The sequence below is a fragment of the Lepisma saccharinum genome, chromosome 9, assembly GCF_977018435.1.
Source record: "Lepisma saccharinum chromosome 9, izLepSacc3.1, whole genome shotgun sequence".
NCBI classification, from domain to species: Eukaryota; Metazoa; Arthropoda; class Insecta; order Zygentoma; family Lepismatidae; genus Lepisma; species Lepisma saccharinum.
Genome location: NC_139237.1, coordinates 32,648,151 through 32,661,436, shown reverse-complemented (window position 1 = coordinate 32,661,436; position 13,286 = coordinate 32,648,151). Strand labels below are relative to the sequence as shown.

General features: G+C 34.7%; 1 protein-coding gene across 1 annotated transcript in view; it reads right to left on the bottom strand.

Moving 5' to 3' along the window:
* Window positions 1-9,063: 9,063 nt before the first annotated feature.
* The window catches only part of LOC145991987 (serine/threonine-protein phosphatase PP1-alpha-like), a 195,040-nt gene continuing 190,817 nt past the window's right edge, over window positions 9,064-13,286 (bottom strand). The window contains exon 8 of the mRNA XM_083127977.1: window positions 9,064-11,673. Within this exon, the coding sequence (XP_082984103.1) occupies window positions 11,638-11,673 (36 nt within the window). The 3' untranslated portion in view covers window positions 9,064-11,637. The remainder of the gene's footprint in view (window positions 11,674-13,286) is intronic.

The following is a 13,286-nucleotide window of genomic DNA, read 5'->3' as shown; positions in this document are numbered from 1 at the left end:
CGTATATAATGAGGGTATATTTATTTCATGTATTAAATTCAACTTAAGGAGAGTTTTTAAAATCCCGTTCAAATATTTCTTGCAACTACAAATAGGAAATTAAACTTTCTCTGATTTAGTCTTTAGATTTTAGAAACTATTAAGAGCAGAGAGTTCTCTTATTTTTGTTATACATATTTAGCGTCACATCTCTACCACTCGGCAGTGGCTCGAACTCGGGAGCTTTGATGGCGAGATTAAAAGCTAATTACTTAACAGACTCGGTTAACAAGTCGACCAAAATAAGCATGGATGCTCATTTGCGTTATTTATTACCCGTCAAATATACTATACAAATATCAAATGTAATATTCCAGGAAGTACTAACTTAATTTTGTATATAATGCACCTTTGCTTTACTGTGCTTAAATAAATATACTTAAAGTGTGGAAAGTCATGCATCAGCTACATAGAAATTGATCCGCTACAATGGGGACTAGCCTTAATCAAACTATTTGCAGATGCATTTTTGCAATCAATCTACTCTAAGATGCATAATGTGGCATTGATTTCAAGATCCGCGATACTAACTATGTATTTTCCTTCTGCTGTGCCAATTAATTACGTGTCTTTAACCCGTGCCGCCTGTCCCCAATTCCATTGCAGTTGGAACTTCCGGAAACCATGCTATGTGGATAGATCTTCATAAATTAAGTTTCCAACTCAATACGTAATGAATCATAGTGATTTTCGTTACAGAATATTTCAAAATAACTCAAGCTCGATAGCCCCTTTTAAAAGCGCCAATGCATAAACATTATAATGGTGGTAAATTTATATATGTCCTATTTTCTTCGAAACTATGATTTCTAGAAATCAGCGTTATTATGCAAGTCAATTTGGTGGAAGCGATGAGTTAGTTGTATATCACGGGCGATATCTACTACAGATCAGCTTTGATGGAGATGGAATGTTGTCTCGTAACACAACACCAAAAATGCACTCAGGGAATTTTAACAAGTGCTATACTGGATGGTCTCGGGTTAATAGATGACAACAAGCACTTACCGAAAAAATGTTTCAGGATACATATTTCATTTAGTGTCCAAATTAAGGATCCTTTAAATTGCCATGTTTAGTCATGGTTTTGTTAAGTGTTTTATTGCTACGATAAATCATTGTTTAGTTGTAACAATGAAGTGACTGGAATTAATACTGAAGTGATTTTCAGAAAAGAATATAGGTATTATGCACAGTGGCGAAGCGTCCTATGAGGCCCGGAGGCCGGGCCTACCCTATTATATTTGACTATTACGGATTATTTTATTACTTATAAATTTAATTAAACGACGCTTAATAAAAGAAAACTGAAATTCTAGGTCTTCCTATAATTACCGCAAGTTTGCAACCCTGCCTGGAACCGTATCTGCGCATTCAGCGAGGCCCGCCTGAGAGTGCCTCAACTGGTCCCATAACAGCCTATGTGATTCGTGCGGGAAAGCATAATTTCAGGGGCGCGTACGACTGTAATGTAACCTGAGAGGCCGGCCTCTTTTCTCTCTCTCACCCTCTCTCCCTGACTTCCGAAGAGTGCCGATCGTGTACGAGCGCGTGACGAAGCAGGCAGTGGACGTACAGAGCTTGTTGAGAAGCAGCGTTTCCATGGAAGATTCAGAGCTGTGCCGGGAGCGGAGCACACCCAGCTGCTAACGTGTAGCGAAAATGTGTTGCTAACACCTCTAAGCCTGGCCTCCTAACCTATCATAGTAGGTATTATTAGAATTCTAACTGCAAATAATGAATGCAAGTTGGTTACCAGTGTTACGTTTGGTGCTTTCAGTTCTTTTGAGCAACCGCTTTTCGCGAAGTGTTAGCTGCTGGATGTGCCCCACACCAATCTCAATTCAGAGAGGGAAAGTATTTTATTTATTTGAGGAAAGGGATATTGAAGCGAAATTTCCTTTCATGATTAGTGACATAACTGAAAACACGCTACTTTTAAAATGGGGCAAAGTACGTAAAATGCAAACGTATAGAGAAAATCCATGTTACTGAAATTTTCTGGTCGGTGTGTTACACAGAAAGGTGTCCGTGTTCTCATTTAGCATTTCATCATTTTCTAAATCATATTATAATTTTTTTAAAAAAATGGTGCCTGTTGAAGAAGAAATATATGCATAAAAGAGTTAAAAAGAAATAATTGATTGATATATTTAGTTTATTTTACTTGGCTTTCTGCCATTTTTGGCTAATTGGGAAGATGAGAATGAGCGATAATATGATGACATTGACGAAGGGACACTCACAAAGAACACCTATGCCCAGGTGGGGATTCGAACCTGAGGCCCTTGTCGTAGCACGCTGTTATAACTAGGGAAAGGAACTTTAGGTAATTAAATGTTTTTTCTTTGATAAGATACAGACCCTCATTTTTGCCAAAATTCTGATTATAGCCTTATATGTCAACACAGCAAATTTTATTTTACATAAAAACACATATTTTCCAGTTTTCCGTATGTAAATACATATTTTGCGAATTTTCATTTTAAATACATAAAATCGCTCATTGACTTCATCCACCTCGAAATCCTCGAAGGAAAAATGTTTATAGGCTACTCTGCACCTCTTTCATATCGAGAGTGCTAGGTTTGTTTTGTCTTTGAACACCCTCGCTGGCAGACTTCTGGCACCTCGCCTACGATCCTATTGGGAGAAAATAGCTGTAAGTAGTAGCTGGGGCTGGCTACACGTAATGATAGCAAGGCTTTTTAATGAAGCAATGCAGCTATTGTGGCCGGAAGGCATAACATTTGACAATGTTCTTCTCCTCGTGACAGATGCTGCAGCTTACATGAAAAAAGCTGCAGTAGGCCTTGCCGTTAGCTACCCCAAAATGGTGCACGTTAAATGTGTGGCCCATGCGTTGCATAGAATATGTGAAAAGATAAGAGCTCTTTATCCCAATGTCGATAAACTGGTTTCAAATGGCAAGAAAGTTTTTATCAAGTTGGCTAGAAGAATAGACAATTTTAAACAAAAATGTCCTGAGGTTCCCCTTCCCCCTACACCTGTAGTTACGTGATGGGGCACTTAGTTGGATGCAGATGTTATGCCCAGAAGTTTGAAAAAATTGTATCTGTTGTAAATGATCTCGACAAAGAAGAATTCTGCAAGAACTGTTGATGGAGCCCTCCGTAAAAGTCGAATTGGCATACATCTCAACAAACCTGTCCATTCTCTCTAATTCCATATGAAAGCTTGAATCGTCCGCGAACACTTTGGCAGCTTCCATTGTTAAAGTCCGTATAGTAGAATCGAAACTGCAAGAACTCACTGGATCTAAGTGTCTAAATGTACAGAATTTTTTGGGAAAAAACAAGGTTTTCAAACTTTGTGCCAAATTGCATGTGTTTTGGAAAGTGAAGTAGAGGAAGAGGAAGCTTTGGAAAACTTAAGCGTTAGTGACATTTCGTGATTCAAATATGCAAGAATTGTTTCTTGTGACGTGGAGCGATCTTTCTCACAATATAAGATGCTTTTTAGAGATAATCGTCACAGATTTACAATGGAGAATTTGGAAAAACTATGGTGATCCACTGCAACTCTTCCAAAAAATTGCTCGCTAAGAGGTAATCATTTAGAAACTAATTTCAGGTGTTTAAAATGCATGTTATAGTTTGTTTTTGTTACCAAATGTTTTTATTTTTGTCACATATTTTCCTGTTTTTATCACATATTTTCAACATTTATGACACATAAAAAATAAATATTTCTGTGTTTTTTAGCACATAAAGTTCCGTTCCCTAGTTATAACCAATCCGCCGGGGAGGTCAGCATTAAAAAGAAATAAACGATAAGTGACAATCAAGTGAACCAACCATTCCTGTAATGCGAGAAACATTTACAATACTGTTATTGAAGCAGCAAATAATTTTTACGAGCAGCTTTAATCTAACAAATGTAATGGCTAGGGCCTGACAGAACGGCTTTTTCATTGGGTGACGCGTGGTCAGAACATCGAGTCCCATTGTCACTGTTTTCTGACCTTCGAGACAGAAGTGCCTTTTTTCTCAGATATCCAATCGAGACTAGATTAAAGTAGACTCTGAACCAATGTCTCCAGTGGGAATCGAACCTTCTACTTCTTGATTATAAGGCGAGAGCGTTAATCACTACATTATCCTTTACAATCACTATCGAACAGTAGTAGACTAGATTCAGGCAATATGTTATCTTTTCTTTTCTAGGGGCTATATTTTAACATACTACTGTTAAAAAAAATCACATCTTCCCCTCCCCCAATCCCTGCTCCGTCCTGTGCCTACCCTTCCAGAGACAGCACGCTTCGCCACTGATTATGCACCTTCTTGAGATTTTCTCACATATTAAATCTTTTTGCTTCCTTTGGCGTTAATATTTTAAAGACAGACTGAATTATGAGAAAGAAAATCACATATTAGTTTCCATATCAAGGTGAAAATATATTTAAGTGTAATAATACTAATATTTACATTTCTTCATAATAATTTCGTTTTACTAACAAAGTTTTGTAGCACAGGCTAACGAGGCTCTGGTAGCTGGATTCACAGACACGAAAATCATTTGTGAGGTTTTGATTGACTGATTGTCTTTATTTTACTTCGCTTCTTGTGCTACTTTTTGCTAATTTGGGGATGAGTGATGTTATGATGAAATTGATGATTGGACACTCATAAGCATCCATGCACAGGCCAGGATTCGATCTCGGGACCCCTGGCGTTAATATTCTGTGTGAAGTGCACACGTGTATGTGTTTTACTTTTCATCAACTTATATCTCATGAACAAAATATTCATTCATCATTCTTCGATTCATTTCTTTTTACTGAAAGTAGCGTCATTGTCTTATAACCAAGAGGTTCTGCGATCGATACCAGGTGAAGGCACATAGTGGTTCAGATCCCACTTTAAACTCTAGGTCCAGTACCGATTAGCCTTCCTGTGCATAAAGTGGACTTAAAATACCAACTCAATCAACCAACCAACTCTTTCCTGAAAGAAAAATATGCCAGGATTCACATACAAGGTTCGCCCATATAAAACAGAACTTAGTTTTTTATGAAAGGAAACAAGTAATTACCCTCAAATGACTTTATCACCTTCAAAATAATCATCATAGGAGGCAATACATTTTGACCAGCGTTTGTACAGGTCTTGAAAACACAGTCGGCACTCATTGACAGTAAGTGTTTGCAAAATACGCGTAACATTTAATTTAATATCCGCGGCGTCGACAAATCTTTGCCCTTTCATAGCCATCTTAAGCTTGGGAAAAAGTAAAAAAATCTGCAGGTTATAAGTTCGGAGAATATGGAGAGTAATTGATCACTTTCACTGAATGTTTAGCAAGGTATTGTTGTAACGACAATGCGGTATGAGGCCGAGGATTATCGTGTAACAGAAACCATTGGCAAGAATCACAGAGGATGATCCTAACCCGCTTCATCCTGTTTCTGAGTTGACCAAGCACTTCCTTGTAATACCACTGATTGATTGTTTGGTTTTCAGAGTCAAATTCATGGTGGATGAGTCCTTAGGAACCAAAAAATGCGATCAGCAGAACCTTTGTCTTCGATTTCGACATCCGTGCTTTTTTCTTTACGGGCGAGAACTGTCATTTGCACTGCGCACTCTGTTTTTTATATAATACTGCAACACCATACACAGCCCGTACCATGTGTAAATTTCGGTAAACGATTCACCCAAATTGTAACAAAACGTCATACTGTAACGATGTTCCATCTTGCTACGTGTATTTTGTACGCCGCCTGCACACGATCTGGATCTGACGCACGCTTGCCTCGATACCGACTGCCTGTAACAGGTTGAAACATGCACTAACGGGAAGTTTAGATATAGTTCTTTGCACTGTTGCCAGAATACGATACCATTTTATTTGGTTTGGTTCTTTTATTTTATTTTTTTTGACAGTTTGGTTGAATCTTCGGTGGCGGATGTGTGTGTTCATTGACTGATTGATTTGGTTTATTTTATATTTTCGCATTTCGCATTTCGCATTTCGCATTTCTGCCACTTTTGGCTAATCCCGAAGATGAGGATGAATGATGAAGGGACTCGCAAGGAACACCCATGACCAGACCGGGATTCGTACATGGGACCTCTGCCGTGGAGTGTGCCTGTGCATAAATAATTACCTGTAATTAGCTAAAATCAGAAAAGCGACGTGAAATAACCTAAATCTTTCAATCACGTACTTAACCTAACTTAAAGTCAGGGCCAACTGAAATTTAAAGTTTAAAAATGATTTTGCGAATGATATGCAATGAAGCATACATACAAACATAAGGTTCTACAATGACTCATCAATACTTGATGCTGAAAGTGTTTAAAATAACTAGACAATGAACTTTTATGCAATATAAAAGCACAAAATATGTACATAAATATATAGCTATAATTGATAAAATATGTACCTAAATATGTCTTATCAGAAGGATGTGTAGCTAAATATGTAGTATCAACGAATATGTAATAACAATCGAGTATCGAGACAATTTCAGGAATTCTGTTAGATATTTATTTTATTTGAACATATTCAACATAATTTCAAGGACATCAGTTGTTCAAATTGAAATTTGTACTAGATTCATAAACTCAAAAAACACAGCAACGTGTACCTCGTATTTAAGAAACCAATTTTGCCAACTATTAATTACTTTACACATTGCAAATTATTGTATAATATGTAAATATGTAAGAGAGCTCTTAGTAACTTTCGAATGTAAAAAGTATTACAGCTACAGAAGGGAACATACTGTGTAACTTGCAACGTACAGGAAAGTAGCTTTCTTGTCCACCGATCACAAGTTACTAGGTGCGTTGCCTAATCCTAAAAGTGAACCGAAAATATGTAACCAGAAGGAGATGGGAAAGGGGGGGGGAGAAACTCCAGTATCTATCGATAAATAACAGTTCCGTATTTTTTAAATTTACTTATTTTGTTTCTTTTTTTAGGTCTTCAGCCTGCCTTTCGACTTGGCAGTCAATTTTAGGTGACTGTAAACACTCACCATCTCATTGATTAGAAAATATGACATCACATGAGCTACAAATTCTCTTAATCATGTTTAAGAAAGTTAAAATATAGGTAAAGGGATGATGATATGAAAAAGAAATACCGAAATATGTTGTTATGTGTAAAGTAAATTAGAAAGTATATGTAAAATATGTAATATCCTGGCAAATATGTAAGAATATGTAAAAAAGAGCTTATGCAAAATCATGTGAGTTATATAATTCGTTGACATTTTCCTGTTCAAGGTATGTTTCTACAAAGGAATAGAATATATTTAGTTACATTCAAATCCAGTCTCTAATAATAACCCACTAAAGGTTATTTCCAAATACCACCAATACGAAAATATAAAATGCAGTTCACCGTATACTCCACATACATTTTTGTCTGATATACTTGGAAGAAGCATGAAACATGCCCTCTACTGAAATTTTTGTTAGAATGAAAACTATGACCCGCAGCATCGATAATAATATGGATCAGAGTGAAATGTTAGTTGGATATTTACCGTCTGATAGATTGGATATTTTGTTCTTAAACGACCAGGAGAAAACATGAACAGTTCGGAGTCCAGTGAATTGGACATTAACAGTCATGGAACAGACGTGATGGGAAGTTATAATACTGTTTTCTGCAACGACATTTGTTATTACAGTTCTGAATCATAACTCTTTAGATGTTGCCAATTTAGTTTCTTTAGAGATTTCATACCGTGAGATTGTGGTTGTGTTATTTTGTTGCGCTATATTTTGCAATGGAATGGAATATCATCGCAGTTCGTGTTGGATGTCTAATGACTGCAGGTAAAAGATACAACAGCGCTTCTCATAAGAACAGGTGCTTTGTCAAAACCAGCTACGCGTCCGGTCGACTTCCTCTCGACCCATGTCGAAGATACCGAACTGGCGTTCAGGACTTCAACTGTAATTTGAATAGGCTGGTGATTGATCCATTCCTCTGTTCCCTCAACACACTGCCGCTCTATGTTGCTGGTCTATTGTTTCCTCTATCAATTAAATCGTAGATTCCTTTGCTAAAGGTCCAGGAATTTTAAATAGATTCAATTCCGGTCCAGGAGAGAAAATCAGGAAACGTAAATGAGTTCTGGATCGTAATAAACCTTTTAATCTGCAAAGTATTTCAATCCAGTCCAGGAACCTTTCTTCCGTATGAATTTAAATACGGTCCAGGAACCTTTTCCCAATGAAACAATTCGCAATTTGGACCGAATTTAAATTATGCGAGAAAAGGTTCCGGTGTTGCAGCTCAACCCAATAGAACCAATTGGAATTTATTGGTTCCTGGAACTTTAACAACCCTGGTTAATACAGAAACAGAAAAAAATCAATTATTTTGCACACAGCTCAAAATCTCTTAACCAAATGTGAGATGTTGAAAGATGGAAGGAAAATGGCATAGAATAGGAGGAAGCAGCTAGTACAGTGGGATCCGTGCAAATTGTCCATGACTATCTCCATTAATTTTTTTCTTACATTCTATGTGTTTTTAAGCGATGGATATTTATGTATGCTGGAGCAGAAGTTGTCAACAGCTTGTTTTGATTTTTCTTTTAATTCCTGAAGTTCTTACTGGGTCAAATAAAGTGTACGAACGTGATGATGGACAATTTTCAAGGTAATACTCATGGATCCCACTGTACCTTAACCACCTCTTCTCACATAACAGGCCTTAGCAACTCTGATGCTATTTGTTGGTGAACCCAGTCCTAAATCTTCTTAAATTTCAACTTTTCCAGCGGAGTATAATGTAGCTATAAAATATAATAAAACACAACCATAAAAGATTATACGCAAAATACCAAAGGCATTTTTGTTTTAGGAAACCGTTAGCACCATTGCATGCGGTGGGTAAAATACGATAAGAGTCGCTGGATATCTCAATTTTAATTTTTTATCCTCCTCTGTTATGGAGAGCTCTTTGGGGTTATCAACATATTAATGAATCACAAGCCATCGATTTAGTACAAAATTACTTTTATTACAACTTGTCTTTCGAATTACAAAGTTTTTTTTAAACAAACATTTGTAATCTTAATAATAAATATAACTCTTGCTTTAATGTGCATATAATAATATTCAAAGAGTAGTGCGTCATCATCATGCTTCTTTACGCTAACAAAATGATTTAAGACTTAGAATGGAATTGTTTCACTATAATGCTTCAGTATTTTATAATCAATTGATTTTAATTAATTCCAGTTAATGACTAAATACCATCTTATTTGCTTTTCATTAATCCATATGGCTTTTTATCTATATTTCATAAGTACCTTATTTTACATAATTTATTAATATGTTTGCATAATACTTCGTTGTAGCAAATATAAAAGGAAAAATGTTATTAAATTAATTCTCTTTTAAACATTTGCTAAATATTACAATATAGTTTGACCATTGAAATCTGAAATTATATCTAATTCATTCGTCAATGTGCATGTAAGGATTAAACTTGAAGTATTGCTTTAGTATAAAACATATCCATTTGTAAATATTGGTACTTGGTTTTCTATACACACACAGACATACATACACACATACCACACACAGACGCATATGTACAATATTAATTACATTTTCATGTAATAGGCTATATTTAGTTAACCTCTATATGACTCATGCATAATGATTGATAACCTATTCAGTCACTAACAATTGACATTCTTGCTCATGCAGTAACACATTTTTAAAAATACTTATAATAATTTCACGCAATAATGATCACAAATTATCAAACTACTTCAGTACTCTATACAGCATTGTATTTGCATTGCTTATTTTTTACTTATATTGAGTTCATGTTACAAAATATACCTTGTTAAACAGAATGTGGTACATGAAGGTTTTCTGGGAGCAATTATAATGTATAATTTAACATAAAGGTGAACATTTAAGAAAAATGCATAAATATCTAAAATAAATAACAGTAATAGCATGCCTGTTCTTTAAATAAAGCTCCCATTTCTGTGGATCTTTATTATACAACATGAAAGTAGTATATAAACAGCAGTAAATTTTATCTAAAGAAGTACATATCAATTTAGTTTTATTGATTATTTTTCCGCCTAGTGCAGTGAACTATCTTCAAAATAAGTACATAATTCAAAGCAAGCATAGTTTCTAGTAATTACAGTTTTGTACAATCCATAATTCCTTGGTCATAATTACGCTTGTAGGTAAAGCTACTATATCTGCGCTAGTCAAAGTCAATAGTATTTATTTGTATAAGAATCAAAAGTTTCTATTTATCCCAATCAATTTGTGCTAAGGCATGAATGAAGCTGTACATTTAACAAAAATAGACAGGCATTATTTCACAACATCCCAGGAAATATTACACATCGTCGATCTACAATCTACTACTATGGATTGTGGTCATCGCTAACTAAAACTGTCAGACATTTAACATGAAATGTGCTATGGGCTACTGCCAAATTTAACATTTAACATGAACTATGCGGTTGATGTAATTCCAATGCAGCTTGTAAATGCAGTGTATTTTTTTTCTGTACTGACAAATAGTTGTTAGTAAATTTCTAAACTGTGCATCACATAGCTGTACATCGAATGTGCATGAGACTAAATATATGTATTCGGGATGTTTCAATTGTTCTATGCATTTTTTCACTTCTTTTACAAAGAAAGCTGACAGCAGAAATACATATTTTTAACATCGTTGAAAATATATTTCCATATAGTTCTGTGTACATTTAAAAGCAATTTAAATACAGGGGAACATTGCATACATGTGATTGTACACCATGAGCCTGATTCTTACATTAATAAGCATTTTTACACTTTCAAACAACTCTTACATGTACAATTTCAGTTCTTATTGCATCACATTTGTTAAACAGGGATATATATGTATTCAAGTAAGATGTCGGCTTCACTTGGTTGGTTTTAAAAAGTATCTAAATATTAGTTGTAGAACAATTTCTTATTTAGCCATATTAAGCTTAAGCAATAAGGTATAAAAGGGTAAATATCCTGCATAATTCGTTATTGAGCGTGCATACCATTTGGTTAATTTTATGGTGTTTCACTAAATACTTCGAGGTAGCAGCAAGCTAGCGTCTTAAAACCCTCATATTGTTTCCTTTTGTTCACTGTATATATGAACTTTATTTTTGCCTATTTAGCAGTGTATTTGTTAATCACCACAAGCTCTATATACGTAGGTAGCTTATATATCTTCCTTGTGATGTTTAGTTTTACTTACTTTTATAATGTAGCTTCATTGTAACCTTCACAATGCTGTACTCAAAGTTCACATACCATTTACCATAATAAAATACTTATAACAAAAGCTTCCTATCAAACCTTTTGGAAATGAGTAATTGGTCTCTGTATCAAGTAATTCTCTACTTACAGTTTTTCATACTCTTGGACTGCGAAGCCAAATTACAAATTACGTGCATTTCTGTGCTCCAAAATTAGTTTACTCTATTGCATATACTTTTAACCTTGTTATTTGTGCAAACCTCTATCTCCTATGCAATTCATTGTATAATACAATTCATTATCAGCATTAAGGCAGTTCTGACTGACTGCCTTATCTAAAATCTCATTTGTATTTGATGAATACCTTCTTCTTGTCAGGCTGCAAAAGAAAAAGCACAATTTATGAATATCTTATTCCTCATTTAACTTAAATATAAACAAATAAAAATCTTATAGAAAAACATAAACAACACATACAATTTTCCAACATATATAAAATGTTTGATCGTTACGTAATTGAACTAGCCTATACGTTAAACTGAAATATACTATTTTGGGTACATAAAAATGGAGAGAATAATATTTCAATCCATAAAAAACAACGATTCCACAAAATATTATCGAGAGAAATTTTGGTGTGTTCATGATTTTCATGAACCATGCGTTTATATGTATTTATATAAGGTAAATGTATGTAGTGTTTGTGTGTATTCTTGTTTTTATTATTTCAGGAAAGAAAATTCCCTTCCTGAACTGATATTTTTCACAATTCTGGAATGAAAATTGGCATTTCAAAGACGTTTTCAACAATTAAGCACTACTATGCATTCAAAATTTCCAGACTGTTTGCTATCTCAAAAATTTTGAAATACTTTCTCAAAATTAGATATTGGGACGGAAAATTTCCTAAATCAGACGTCTTTTGCTCTGACGGGTTTGTATTTTTTGTAATTTCGTTATTTAACGTCGCTTTTCGGAAAGGTTTTGCTAATCGTGGTTTGACTGATTGAATTTAATATCTTGGATGCGCCAACAATTAGGCTATTTTGCACCCGTCACTTTATACGGGGTGTATGCTCTTACCTTCTCTAAAATATAACAAAACTGTAATGTCGAAAACTAAAATATTCTCACTTCACTTAAAAGCTGAGGCTGCAAAGGACAAAACACAGAAAAAAAAAAACACACACACACACAGTCCTACGACGATTATTTTGGTCGTAGGGCCAGACGCCAGAGCCTCGTTAGTCTGCAAAATGCATTCCACGGTGTATTATGTGGAAGTGAGGGCTAATAGTGATTTTGAGGGTGACATCTAATATATATCTTTTGGATATTCTTGCCAAGATTCTATATATCCAGAGGTGTCCAGTAGACATCCATTGTATATATCCCATATGCCCGTCAAAGGGACATCCATAGGATATTCAGTAAGAACATGTTTTGAACATTCTATGGACAGCTTCTGGCGCTTGCTTTATAGGTAATCCACATACAGGCACGTATCTAGAAATATGTTTCTGGGGGGGAGGGGGGTCCGAACCAAGTGTCTCAGGAATTATAATATTATGATTAATAATAATAATTATAACAATGTTTATATTAAAATAATTATAAATCAAATTAATACTGATTACAATACATATATTAATATTATATTATTATTACACGATTAGGTAAAAAGACTGTATAAGAATAGACATATAACAGCGCATATTCATTACATAGCTTACCTGTTGTTAAGACCGGAATAATTTACATAAAAACAAGTGCCCTGGCAAAGGAAATTAATGTCAAATAGATGAATAATTGAATATTATCGAATAAAAAAATGATGTTACATGTAGTTGGAGAAAAGTAAGTCTCTGATTAAAATTAAAATTTTATGCATATTATTTTGAGTAGTAGTGTACATACATTTTCTTTGTAATGCCATTCAAAGCCGTATGATCCCAATATAATCCTTGCCTTGTAAAAGGTTCAGAGGAAATT